Source organism: Pelophylax lessonae (genome assembly GCF_965119305.1).
Source record: "Pelophylax lessonae genome assembly, chromosome: 5".
Taxonomy (NCBI): domain Eukaryota; kingdom Metazoa; phylum Chordata; class Amphibia; order Anura; family Ranidae; genus Pelophylax; species Pelophylax lessonae.
In genome coordinates, this window is record NC_138772.1 from 331,351,616 (window position 1) to 331,366,782 (window position 15,167).

General features: G+C 38.9%; 1 protein-coding gene across 1 annotated transcript in view; it reads right to left on the reverse strand.

The window, feature by feature from the left end:
- Nucleotides 1-959: 959 nt before the first annotated feature.
- Nucleotides 960-15,167, reverse strand: part of LOC309556798 (uncharacterized protein) — a gene marked incomplete at both ends in the record, with an annotated part of 256,883 nt that continues 242,675 nt past the window's right edge. Inside the window, one exon of the mRNA XM_082259313.1 lies at nt 960-1,100. Within this exon, the coding sequence (XP_082115439.1) occupies nt 960-1,100 (141 nt within the window). The remainder of the gene's footprint in view (nt 1,101-15,167) is intronic.

Below are 15,167 nucleotides of genomic sequence, written 5' to 3' on the forward strand. Positions count from 1 at the left end.
CCTCCTACGTACTTTTTTACCCCCCCTTTTTTCCTCCTTTCCCTTTAGCATGGTGGTGGCAGCATCATTTTTTGGGGCTGTTTTCCTTCAGCTGGAACATGGGCCTTAGTCAAGTTAGAGGGAATTATGAACAGTTCCAAATACCAGTCAATATTGGCACAAAACCTTTAGGCTTATGCTAGAAAGCTGAACTTCATCTTGACAACAACCCAAAGCATACATCCAAATCAACAAAGGAATGCTTCAGAAAGTTTTGAAGCCCAGCCAGGGCCCAGACCTGAATCTGATTGAAAATCTGTGGGGTGACGTAAAAAGGGCTGTGCACAGGGGATGACCTCGCAATCTGACAGATTTGAAGTGTTTTTGCAAAGAAGAATGGCCAAACATTGTCAAGTCAAAAGGTGTCATGCTGATAGACTCATACCCAAAAAGACAGAGTGCTGTAATACAATCAAAAGGTGCTTCAACAAAGTATGTATTTAAGGGTGTGCACACTAATGCAACCATATTATTTTATTTTTTTACTTCTACTTCCCTCCACCTAAAATATTTCAGTTTGTTGTTCAACTGAGTTGTACAGTTTATAGGTCACATTAAAGTTGGAAAAAGTTCTGAAATTATTTATCTTTGTCTCATTTTTGTTTACATCACAGAAACCTGACATTTTAAAAAGGGTGTGTGGACTTTTTATATCCACTGTATATATTCATATATAAATAAAGAGTTGAAAATGAAAAAAATAATTTCAGCTTTAATGTGTTCCAATAGCCATTGTGGAGAATGCGAAATCCTAATTTATTGCTGGCAGAATAGGTGGGTGGGATAATCATTTTACCAGCACTGGGCACTTGTGACAAGTAAACACTGCAAAGATTGTGATTGTGGTACATTGTAAAACACTGTGAGAAAAAACAAATAATAATAATAATAATAAAAAATTAACGCAATAGTATATTACCTTAGCAGCTTGCTGTACTTTTTTTCCTCTCTCTCATGTTCATTTTAGTAGCTGTGTCACATGACTGAGAGTAGATCTGGTCTTCAGTTGCATTATTAACTTCATTGGGTAACAAATTCATACCACTGAAATCTCCAAAAATCTAAAAAACAAATCCACATGCACAAAATAAATCACCATTGTGGTACTCTCTGAAATATACTTTAGTGGGAGGGCATTTGCAATTCACCTTGTTTAACTGCTGAGAAGGGTTCTATATGACCCAAGTGGAGCACAGGTTTACCTGTATTATTCCTATTCTTTGGTCCTCTGATGCCGGATCATGCATAATCATTGAAATATTTATCCTATTCCTATGTAAAACTGTGTGAGCCCTCACTGACTAGAGGACTGTGTGTTGAAGGTGAATAATCTATGCTCTGAGTTAGAGCTCAGGCATCCTGTCCAGACAGAAAATCAGTTCACACAACAGAGTGAATCAATGATTGACTTTCTCACTGTCCAATCCAAATCCCAGTTTGTGATGATTAGTTTGCTAAAATCAGAAGAGTGTTATTAGGTGCCTATTTAAAAAATGCAGTGAATAAAAAGTGAGGCTTGCCTTCACTCTGCTGTGCAGGGAATGTGTCATGTCCAATTAAATTTAGGTGTGAAATTTGTGAATGAATTAGGAAAAGTGGGGCTTCACTTTATAGTTTTTCTGAAAATTACTTTATTTTCTATTTTAATGGAAAGGTTGTTAATTAACATTATTGGATTTCACTTCTAAACCAAAAAAGGCTTACGTAAAATCTAACAGGAACTAGTATATTTTTATCTCAGTCCAGTTCAGGAGCAATTCAGCAAAATCAGTATTCAGTACTTCTGTGTGATTACAATAATATTTGTTTAGAAGTGTTGCATGTTTTGCAGACCATCTTTATTTCAATTGGATTAATGCAAGACAAAATATATAGAACATCCTCATTAACTGCTGTCATGCCTGTAATATTAACATTAATTCGCATTAATATTCCACATTATTTTAGCCTCAGTATCTGAAAATAGCTTCAATACAAAAGAAGACAGCTTAAATCTAACAGCCTAATCTGTTTATATTGTATGGTAAATGACATCAAATAGCAATAAAATCATTGTTAAGTATTCCACGGGGGACATGAATGCTTATTGGTAGTACTGTATACATCTCTCAATATAATTTAAACATACCACTCAAGAATTATGTAAAATAAGTATGTGATCTATCTCTCATATAAGAATATATATTTTTTCCATTAGATTGTTGTACTATTTTATAGCTTTTTTACTACTGCTTTTGTATTTTTGTTTTAACTACACATATCCACACGTTTAAATACAGCTACAAAATACAGTAGATGTATTGGACATGCTTTTCTAAAAAAAAAATTGTAAATTGGTTACATTACATACTCAGCATATTATTGCAAATCTTGAATCCTGAGGAATAGTAAAAGCTAGCAAAATTGCAAAAAGGTATTCATATCATTGATAAAAACATATTTACAATTATTTCCACTTACAGTCTGTGTGGTGAATGCCATTTATCAGTTGATTAGGCAATTTATAAAGGGATGCCCTATGACCAAGTGATCATGTCAAAATGCTAGACAAGCTGAGGAGAAATGTATAAAATGTAGACTTTCCTTTAACCTGCTGGATATTTGGAGCAAGCTTGCTTAGATTTTTTTAAATGCACAGTACCTGCTTTAGGAAATAACCCCCCTAACCAGAAGATAAATACCAATGACACACATGAAGTCACAGTTATTGAGGCATTCTGGGGGTGATCGTGGGGAGATACTTTTATAGAAGAAATCAAACTAATTTCAGGTACTTCAGTTTATTTAGTTATACAACAGGTCCGTTGGGACTAAATGAAAGAAGTGAATTGAATGTGTTCCTGTATTGACATTCTATGTAGATAAGGCTGTATATGTGGCTTGTACGGAGGCTTGTGGTAATGCTTGTTACGGTTCTTTTTATGGCTGTATGTGGGGCTTTTAACAGTGGAACACAACAGTGCCATGCTAAAGACATGGAAACATGTCAGATTACTCTAACATATTAAGTGCTACATGCAAACATTTCAATCATAAATCATAAGTCATAGTGCAACAATCACCTAAATTGCATAGTGCAAATTTTGTAATATAGCAAAACATGTATTTCTCAATGTGGCTCAGAATTTAAAAAAATATATATAAAAGTGCACATATTGTGAATAAATGTTCAAAAGAAGGTAGAGATCCGCATCCGAGAAACTAGATATTCTATGTTCCAGAATGAAAAGGGGTCTCCACAAGTGTATCTGTCACCATAGGCGAAAAGCAGGAGCTCTTACAGGAAGATGTGGACTCTACTGCCAACAGCAATGAATCAAGCAGGCAGTAGGCTATGAGCCTTGTAAATACGACCCTTAAATGTCTGCGTCTATTCAGATCTCCCAAGTGCTCAGAAAAACAAAAAATCTCCACATAGTATAATAACGTCAAAAATAGACCTTTGTTTAAAAGTAGAAAACCTACATTTTTCCATGTAAATAGTAGGCATTCAGGTTATGATCACAAAACAGTCTCCAATGGGCACAATATCATGGAATCAGCTCACTTCAACCCTGATTCCATGATATTGCACCCATTGGAAAATGTTTTATATTACACAATTTGCACTATGCAATTTAGTTGATTGTTGCACTATTACACTTTATGATTGAAATGTTTGCATGTGGCACTTTATATGTTAGAGCAATCTGACGTGTTTCCATGTCTTTAGCATGGCACTGTTGTGTTCCTTAGTTATTTAAACAATATAGTTGTATCATAGTGCCAGCAGCTGTCTTTTGAACACAGTAAGTGCAGTAATTTTTACATACCGATGGCTTTTAACAGTGCTTGTAAACAGCTCTTGTAACAGTGATTGTGGTAGTGCTTGCGACAATGCTTATTATCCCAGTATACTATATGTTGTTAGTAACAGTGCTTGTAACAGTGCTTGTTACAGCTGTGTACTGTATGTGGATTGTAACAATGCTTGCTAATTAAGAAATGTGCAGCAGGTTCAGCATGAGTTAATGGAACTTCCCTTAGGGGGAGAAAAGGTATAGGGTGGCACCTGAATTTTGAATGGCAGATGTGAGGATGAGTGAGTGATGAATAAGTGAGTATAGATCAAAGTTCCTTAAGAAAGTGTGCACTTTGCACAAGGTACATTCATTAGCTGGATGTGTTTTCATTGTTTTTAGCCTTTGGAATTTATGACTAAATGAAGAAGAGTGATATTCAGCGGATGCCCTCAATTTTATTTTCTTGGGTTGCTAAATATCAAGGAAATTTGGTGAAAAGGATTTAAATAATTATGCAATGTACTGTACATTGGTGTATCTAACCCAGAGACACTAGTATCCAGTTAATATCCTATTTAAATATAGAGGGGGGGGGTTTATAAAGGGTGTTAGAAAAACACCATTCACAATTCTAACAAATTATATTATGGGTATACAGTGTATAACTTTCCCAGCTCCAAAAGCAATTAAAAAAAGATATATCTATCTATATATATATATATATATATATATATCTATATACAGTGGGGATCGAAAGTTTGGGCACCCCAGGTAAAATTTTTAATTAATGCACATAAAGAAGCCAAGGAAAAAATCTCCAAAAGGCATCAAATTTCAGATTAGACATTCTTATAATATGTCAACAAAAGTTAGATTTTATTTCCATCATTTACACTTTCAAAATAACAGAAAACAAAAAAATGGTGTCTGCAAAAGTTTGGGCACCCTGCAGAGTTAATATCTTGTACTGCCCCCTTTGGCAAGTATCACAGCTTGTAAACGCTTTTTGTAGCCAGCCAAGAGTCTTTCAATTTTTGTTTGAGGTATCTTTGCGCATTCTTCCTTACAAAAGTCTTCCAGTTCTTTGAGATTTCTGGGCTGTCTGTCATGCACTGCTCTTTTAAGGTCTATCCATAGATTTTCAATTATGTTGAGGCCAGGAGATTGTGAAGGCCATGGCAAAACCTTCAGTTTATGCCTCTTGATGTAATCCCCTGTGGATTTCGAGGTGTGTTTAGGATCATTATCCATTTGTAGAAGCCATCATCTCTTTTCCTTCAGCTTTTTCACAGATGGCATCAAGTTACCATCCAAAATTTGCTGAAATTTTATTGAATCCATTTTTTCCTTCTACTCGTGAGATGTTCCCTGTGCCATTGGCTGCAATACAACTCCAAAGCATGATTGATCCACCCCCATGCTTAACCGTTGGACAGAGGTTCTTTTCATTAAATTCTGTGCCCCTTCTTCTCCAAACGTACGTTTGCCCATTCCGGCCAAAAAGTTCAATTTCAACCTCATCGGTCCACAGAACTTGTTTCCAAAATGCATCAGGCTTGTCTATATGTTTATTTGCAAAGTTCAAACGCTGATTTTTGTGGTTAGGAGAGAGAAGAGGTTTTCTTCTGATGACTCTTCCATGAAGACCATATTTGTACAAGTATCTCTTTATAGTGGAATAGTGTACCACAACTCCAGTGTCTGCCAGATCTTTCTGGAGGGATCGTGCAGTCAAACGTGGGTGTTTTTCTCACAATCCTGCAAGCTGTTCTGTCGGAAATTTTTCTTGGTCTTCCAGATCTTGCTTTAACTTCCACTGTTCCTGATGACTGCCATTTCTTAATTACATTCCGAACAGAGGATGCTGACATCTGAAAATGCTTTGCTATCTTCTTATAGCCTTCTCCAGCTTTGTGAGCATCAACTATTTTCAGTTTCAGTTTTCTAGACAACTGCTTGGAAGATCACATGGTGCTGATTGTTGGGGCAAGGTCAAATGAGTCTGGGCATTTAAAACCTTTGAGATTGACATCACCTCTTCTTCCCAGACGATGATTGAGAACAATCCATGACACTGGCAGGTCTCAGCTTTGCAAAGGGGGCAGTGCAGCTATAAATTCTGCAGGGTGCCCAAACTTTTGCATATATATATATATATATATATATATACATATATAGTGAAACTCATATATTATATAGGTTCATTAAACACAGAGTGATACATTTCAATCATTTATTTCTTTTAATTTTGGTAAATTATGGCTTACAGCTAGTGAAAACCCCAAAATTCAGTATCTCAGAAAATTTGAATATTAAATAAGACCAATAAAAAAAAAGGATTTTTAATACAGAAATGTTGGCTTACTGAAAAGTATGTCCATGTACAGTATAGTATGCACTCAATACTTAGTTGGGGCTCTTTTTGCATGAATTACTGCATCAATGTGGCGAGGCATGGAGGCGGTCAGCCTGCTGAGAAGTTATGGAAGCCTAGGTTGCTTTGATAGCGGCCATCAGCTCATCTGCATTGTTGGCTCTCATCTTCCTCTTGACAATATCCCACATATTATCTATGGGGTTTAGGTCAGATGGGTTTGCTGGCCAATCAAGTACAACGATACCATGATCATTATAACCAGGTATTAGAACTTTTGGCAGTGTGGGCAGGTGTCAAATGCTGCTGGAAAATTAAGTCAGCATCTCAAAAAAGCTGGTCAGCAGAGGGAAATATGAAGTGCTCTAGAATTTCCTGGTAAAGGGCTGCACTGTTTTTGAACTTGATAAAACACTTGATAAAACACAGTGGACCAACACCAGCAGATGACATGGCTCCCGAAATCATCACTGGCTGTGGAAACTTCACACTGGACCTCATGCAACATGGATTCTGTGCCGCTAAACTCTTCCTCAGTACTCTGGGACCTTGATTTCCAAATTAAATGCAAAGAGGACTTTGGACCATTGAGCAACAGTCCAGTCCTGAATTTTGAGTTTTCACTAGCTGTAAGCCATAATCAGAGCATTGATTACCAGTGCAGACCCTTGGGGGGGGTGCCACTAGAGCCACCAGGGATTGACCACCCATAGCCACCAGGGATGCCCACCCATGACCACCAGGGATGCCCACCCATGGCCACCAGGGATGGCAATCAGGGCTCAGGGACCCTTTCAGTGCCCTCCCCATCAGAGCTGCCCATGATTGCCATCTATCAGTGCTGTCCACTGGTGACCTTCATTGAAATCTATCAGTGCTGCCCATCAGTGCCACATATCAGTGCACATCAGTGCTGCCTATCAGTGCCGCCTATCAGTACCCATCAGTGCCACATATCAGTGCCCATCAGTGCCGCCTATCAGTGCCCATCAGTGCAGCCTATCAGTGCTACCTTTCAGTGCCACATATCAGTGCCCATCAGTGCTGCATATCAGTGCCGCCTATCAGTGCCCATCAGTGCTTCATATAAGTGCCACCCCATCAGTGCCTGTCAGTGCGGCCTCATTAGTGCGGGAAAAAACGTATCTATTTACAAAATTTTATAAGATAAACAAAAAACATTTTTCGAACTTTTCGGTCTTTTTTTATTTGTGTAGCAAAAAAGAAAAAAACCTTGCGGTGATCAAATACCACCAAAAGAAAGCTCTATTTGTGGGGAAAAAATGGCATAAATTTGGTTTAGGTACAGTGTTGCATGACCGCACAATTGTCATTCAAAATGCAATATCGCTAAAAGCTGAAAAGCTGGACAGGAAGGGGATTAAAGTGCCCTGTATTGAAGTGGTTAATGAATCTATATAATATATGAATTTAATTTTTTGAATGGATTTACTGAGAGATTAGCAGTTGTAAGTCTATAGATAAAGGTTAAAAACAATAAGCCTGGTTTTGTGGTGATGTCATCCCAAACTGAAAGGGCCCCAAAAGGAGAAAAGGGGTCATCTGTAAATGCAGAGATCCAGAGAGAAGCTAAGCCTGATCTCAATCCAGCGCTGTTTCACAAAACTGCTCTCTCTCTTCTCACTTTTTGATGATATTCTATTTTTTTTAGTTGCACCTGTATATACAGTATATATGATTTGAAACATATTTAAATACAAAGTGTAATGTCATATCTCAAATAATACACTGTAGGTCTAGACCATAGTGGAACAACACCCCATACATAACTCTCATAGGTTTAGGTGTAACAGTCTTAATGGAGAAGCTGCCTGATGGGGCAGCAGGGGCATACATGCAAAAAATCATAGAGAGGTTAGCAGTTGCAAGTCTATAGATGAAGGTTAAAAACAATAAGCCTGGTTTTGTGGTGATGTGATCGCAAGCTGAAAGGGTCCCAAATGGAGAAAAAGGGTCATCTGTAAATGCAGAGATCCAGATAGCAGCTAAGACTGATCTCAATCCAGCGCTGTGCCACGGAACTGCTCTCACTCTCTTCTCACTGGACATGGATATGGCAGCGGGAGCCATTGGCATCTGCTGTTGTCATTCAAATCTAGTGAGGAGGGAGCAGGGTGGGGGCACAGCCAAGTTTTCATAGACGTGCACAGTCCGGCTTCAGAGTGAAACTGCACGTGTGCCACCATAGGAAGTGGCTTTCTATGGTGGCACACAGAGAATAGGAGGAGCCAAGATCGCTGGCGGGGGGACCTGAGAAGAGGAGGATTGGGGCTCCTCGGTGCATCGCACAAAGCAGGTAAGTAGGACATGTTTGTTATTAAGAAAAAATAATAATTTTACAGTCACTTTAATTACCCCAAAATATATTCCAGTCTGCTCTACTGTCTTACAACTTCCCAATCTACCCCACCACCCTTGGATTGTACCTAATCCACTTTCCTACATTAGCTTGTAGAACAGGTTTAAGGCTACATTCACACCTGAGCGTAACGTTTTTCGCGCGTTTTTTTACCGCGATTTTACCGCGATTTTTGCGGCGATTTTTACCGCGATTTTACCGCGATTTTTACCGCGATTTTTGTGCAGGCGTTTTTAGATTCAATAGAGATCAATGGAAAACGCCTGTAATCTGCCCAAAAAGAAGCTCATGTACTTTTTTGAGCATTGGGCGTTTTGTATACAGCTTCAAAACGCTCAGATGTGAACAGGGGCCATTGAAATGAATAGGATTCGTCTTGTTGGGCGTTTTGAGAGCTGATCCTAGAGCAGAAAAACGCCCCAAAAACGCCCCAAAACGCCTACATGTGAACGGAGCCTAAAACTGATCTGTCTAAAATATTTACTATATATATTATTGTCTGTTTCAAATGTTCATTTACCTAATGTTTGAAACAGAGACTGCTTTTCAAACTGTCTTTTATATCTTCTCTTCTACCCAGCTGTAATTGTAGCTGCTTTAGTGTTATGGAAATGGCAGACCCTCATTTTATGGGTACTCAGTTGGACATATCCTGATACAATATGTCTTTTAGATTGTAAGCTCTCACAAGCAGGGCCTTCATGCAGTTGTTAATGTCTCTCTTTGTTTTTTAACTATTAGTGTTCAGATGTCAAACCAAAATTTGGGCTTTTCTTTTACTTTCACTTTCATTGATAACAGTAAACAGGACAAATAGAGAGGGTGAATCTCCCTAATGGGCGCACAGACAGCAATAAAAACTGACAGGTGTTCTAATCCCTTTTCACTATCCGATACTAAAAAATAGCTTTGGCTTTTGCCCCATAGCCAAACAGGAAGTGAGAGCAAATCCCTGAAACAGCTCCATGAAATTGCGTTTTTTATCTTCCTCACTCTTCTTTCTCCCATCTACTGTATGCCTAGTAATTATTTTAAGTAGAAAAATAGGGAATATTTTTTCTATCATTATGGATAGAGCAAAGGAGGGTTATAAACCCTGTCAGACTTTGTTTCGCCAAATCTGTCCCATTGTGGAGATTTCCCTTCACTTCCGGTCCCATAGCCAAACAGGAAGTGAGAGGAAATCCCTGAAAAGTGAGGGAATTCCTTGGGGACCCTCAGGTCACCAGATCTAGCATCCCCATTGAAACATTTCCCCTCTATTACCTTTTTGGGGACAACCCAAAATGTTGGGATTTTATTTTACTTTCATTAATAACGATAATGGTAACTAGCACAATTAGAGAAGTTGAATCTCCTAAATGGGGGCACAGACAGCAATAAAAATTGACTGGTGTCCTAATCTTTCTCTACTCTAACAAAAATTGAAAAAAAAGTTTTACCTTTAGTTATACTTTAACCTTATACTCTCAGCACACACCTTTTGCAAATTGGAAGCAATTCTTTCATCAGTCTGTGAAAGATTACATTCTGTGACATGATCATGGCATTACTTTTATTATTTTCTCACCATGATGTGACGTTCTTTTTATTCTTACTTTTTTATATTGTTACTTTATTTTTATTGTTATATGGTCCTGCATGGGCCCATCCCCTTGAAATCATGTTTTTTTTTAATTTTTACTCTACATGTATGCATATTTTATCTATACATTTATCTCGGGATCCTTTTATGCCCACCCTATATTTTACCGATTGATATGATTTTAGTTAGGTTTTTTAAGGTGGGGTCAGCAAAGTTTTAGTTACGTATATGCCTATATTCTGTGTGCATGAAAATCATACACAATAGATTTTTTTTTTTTTTAAGGATTGCTTGTCTAGTTTATTGAGCATCAGTGAGATTTTTGCCTATTGTATAGTAATTAATGTGCATTTTGTGAGTACAAGGACTGTGGCAAAATTGAAGTTTATGCAAATATTCTTTTTTTTTAACCACTTAACGCAAAGTGACGTAGGGCTACGTCGGCAAGTTTTGCAGTGTTATACCGGGGTGATGCCTCTAGCTAGAGGCATCACCCTGGTACCGTTGTTTAGAGCCGGCGGTCAGCTTTCCAGCGGTAATGACCAATGTGGCTCAGGAGCCACTCGGTCGTTACCCCGGCGAGCGGAAGTGGACATCCCCCCCTCCCGCCGCCTTCCGCGGCTTTGCCCGGGATTCCCGTCCCACCGGGAGACCCGAGCACCCAGCCGCCACGTCCGTCGGCTGTATGGAGTCCCAATCAAATCTAGAAGTTGCTTCGATCGGGTCTCCAATGATGTAACCCGGAGGCAGTGTCCATGACATCACGTCCGGGTTACTCTGCTGCTAAAGACGGCAAATTTAAAAAAACAGTGTATTCAAAAATGCCGTTTGCTGCATTTTGAATACATGGAAGTGTAGTGGAGGGGTCTAGGGTCTTTTGGACCCTCGATTCCTCCATAAAGAGTACCTGTCCCTGCATATTGCTGTCACAAGGGATGTTAACAGTGCTTGTGACAGCAATAAAAGTGATCAGATTTTTTTTCTTAAAAACCTGTGATAATGTTAAAAAAATAAAATAAATAGAAAAAAAAAATTTTTTGCCGCCCCCATCGCTGCTAGCTCACGCACGAAAGAAAATGCATATGGAAGTCGAGCCGCGAATGAAATTGCTGTTAAAACCACACATGTGAGGTATCGCCGCAATCGCCAGAGAGTGAGCAATAATTTAACAAAAAGAGCTACACTCTAACTCTAAACTGGTAACCGTTAAAAAATTTGAAAGCGTCGCCTATTGAGATCTCTATTGACCGTAGTTTGTCGCCATTCCACGAGTTGTGCAATTTTAAACCGTAACATGTTTGGTATTTATTTACTCGGCGTGACATCATCTTTCAGAATATACAAAAAAATGGGCTAACTTTACTGTTTAGTTTTTTTTAAATGCAGTGAAATGTGATTTTTCGAAATTTTTCAAAAAAAATGGCGCTTTAAAGACCGCTGCACAAATACGGCGTGACAAAAAATATTGCAATGACCACCATTTTATTCTCCAGAGTCTTTGCTAAGAAAATATATATAATGTTTGGGGGTTCTAAGTAGTTTTCTAGGAAAAAATACTGATTTTAATTTGTAAACAAAAAGTGTCGGAAATAGGCCTGGGGCTTAAGTGGTTAACTATCCTCATTAAAACCACTTATTTTATTTGATGCAACAAAGCCATGTCCACAGTTTCTATTATGAATGTGCCTAAGGGTGCTGCAGGTCTTTCACAATCTTAGTAATGCTGTCAACAGCAACTGAGGTATGGAAGCAATTGATGTGTAAGGAAAAGCTTGAAACTACTGAAAACAAGTACTGGGGGTTAATATTGTGCAGCGCTGGGAGTATTATTGTGCTGGGGATCGTGGCTTCTAATGACAATTTCTGGGTGATATTGCTGGCCCTGACACTTGCAGGGAGTTCTTGTTGGCATTGACACTTGCTTGGGGTTATTGTTAGCTCTGGGTCATGCTGGGGTTTTCATTCTCGACTCTGATACAAACGATGGGTCTTATTTTATTCCTACAATCTTTTCAATGTACTATATTGTCTCTATTATAGCAAAGCTATCACGAGCGGTGGGGGCGCGCGCGCAATGACGAGTTGGCGCCGGGCGGCGCCATTTTTAAAATGAAGGCGCCTCTGGAACAGGTAAGTGAAACACAGCCGCACTAGTATGCCCGCAACCCCGCATCCTCTTGTACCATGCTTGCTACCCTGAATTTTCCTGTACATGCCAGCCACACTGCATTCTCCTGTACCATGCCAGCCACACTGCATTCTCCTGTACCATGCCAGCCACCCTGCATTCTCCTGTACATGCCAGCCACCCTGCATTCTCCTGTACCATGCCAGCCACCCTGCATTCTCCTGTACCATGCCAGCCACCCTGCATTCTCCTGTACCATGCCCGCCACCCTGCATTCTCACCCTAGGCTTATACTCGAGTCAATCATTTTTCCCATCTTTTTGTGTTAAAAGTAGGGGCCTCGGCTTATACTCGGGTCGGCTTATACTCGAGTATATACGGTATATAAAAAAAAAAATCAATATTACATCCCATTACAAATAGACACTAGTGGTCTGAAGGCCAACTGTGTGTATTTCCAGCATCTCATATAGACCACTTGATTTATTTTTTTAAATTAATACAGATTTCTTGATTATGCATTTATAAAAAAAAAAAAGGGGGATAATATCTATATAATATCCCTCTAAAATCTACAATTAAAGTGGTAGTAAAGTCGTTTCTGACTGTTTTACCTACAGGTAAAATGAATATCTCCTATATGTGCACCGTTTAGGAGGTATTCCAGGGAGCAGCAGCAGTTGACATCACTGGCGCATGCACTTTGAAGGAACAGCATACCGTGCTCTTCCCTCAGAGGCCTGTGCCGTAAACAGTGAGTCCCGTGCACATGTGCAGGAGTGAGGTCATCATGGCTCTGCCAATCAGACAGCTGGAGCCCACGAGCCTGAAGAGGAAGACCAGGTGAAGATGGAAGTCCTGTCAGCGGTGACAGCAAGCCGCTGGAGGACTTTGTTTTAAGGTAAGTCTCTTCTAATGTGCTAGTATGAGATGCATACTAGCACATTATGACATTGCCTTGCAGGGTGAATCTTTTTTCTTTTTACAAACTTTACTACTGCTTTAAACACCAGCACCATTATTTTGTTTATATATTCCTCAAATTCACATTGAATATTGCATTATGGAGCTGTAATCTCTACATATCCAACATCAAAAGAGAGAGACAATTTCCTTTATTTATATGAGACTTCTTTAACAGTTTCTTCCAATCTTCTCAATTGCAATCAACTTCTTTCCCATTTCTACATCCTATTCTTTCTGTGCCATTTTTCCCTTTCCAGTTTAGGCCTTCCTATAGGAATCTTCCTCCAGGCTTGGTTACTAGTATTTCTTTACATGACATGACCATCTAAGCATGTGAACTCATAACAGCCAATTGGAATTCCTGTTTCAGTGATATGGCTTAAAGTGTCATTATGAACAACTCTCATTACATGCTATATAACAGAGTGTTCATACTCACAAAACCAATAAAGAATTTATTTTGTGTAGAGGGAAATATACCTGGTTGATCCTGCCTTCAGCTGTCTGCCCAATCTTCTCTGTGTCCCCACTGCAGCCTAGGATTGTGTAGACCAGCTGGTGTCCTCTACTGAGCATGGTTCATGTTTGTTTCCTTCAAAGCTCTTCATTTCCTCCTTATTTTATTTGCGCAGCCCACATGTGTATTGAGGCACACATGTGAGCATATACACAGTGATAAATTACACTCCCCTCCCTCCTCCACCATGTTCTCCTTTTGCTAAACACTATGGGGTGGGATATAGTATGTCGGATTAATTACATTCACTAGGAAACTCTCAAAACAGCTTAGTTTTAATATATATCAGTATTAAATATATCAAATGTAACACCTGTAAAGTAAAGAAAGAGCCCTGGATGCAGATGCCATCTAAACAAAATAAAAACTAATGTGCATTATCTTTGACTCTTGCCTACACTATATTAAGGTACAAAAATTCACATTAGATGTTTAATAATGATTGATAAGTAGCTGTAAAACAGTTTTTTGCTCATTATAATCTAATTTGAATTGCTCTTCTTTTTCTGTCATGTGACTGCCACAGCACCAATCAGGGCTGGCCAGACACATACTCATAGTGCGGAGAGCATACATCAGCAGAGTAATAGAAGCCCCGCCCAATAGATCTTTCCTTGCAGATGCCAAAGAACAGGGGAAAAGATCATGTGACCACAGAACAGCGCTGCAGGAATACGATACTTAGAGAATTAAAAAAAAATACTGTGGCATGATATTGTTGCCTTATCAGGAGTTTATGTGTAATCTCCATTAGCAACTGTAAATAGATGTGTGTGTGTGTATATATATATATATATATATATATATATATATATATATATATATATAAATACTTATAAGATATTGGGTTTTGGGTTTTTACTAATAGTTGATATGAGTTGAATGTACCCATTTGTGTAAACACAGTCTGCAGACTTTAGTATAAAAAATTAATTGATTTACCAAGTCCTTTGAAGTGCAGGAATGTTAGGTTGGGCTAAACATGTGTGTCCCCCTACCCAACATTAAGTTCCTTTTCACAGACTTTACAGAGCCGAGGTAATAATTTACACCAGGACATTTCACTTCCTTCGTTATCTCTGCCTCCACTTCAAAGTTGCTCTCTTTAGGTGTGCAATGAAGGTGGCTGTCTGTTCAGGAATGGTTTATGCTAAAGATAGGAGATGGGGAAATTGTCCAATCCTGCATGAGATATGCCCGGAGGGAGGAGAGGGGTAAGATAGCTCCACCAATCAGTATGGCCCTAGGCAAGTCTATGAGAGTTAGGTTTATATTAGTTAAGTCTTGGAAGAGAGAGCTCTCTAGAAACACCAGACCAGAAGGAAGCTCTCTCAGGCATGGTAACTATGGAATATACCTCTTGCACTTATATCGAAATGCTTGTCCTATGTTTTGT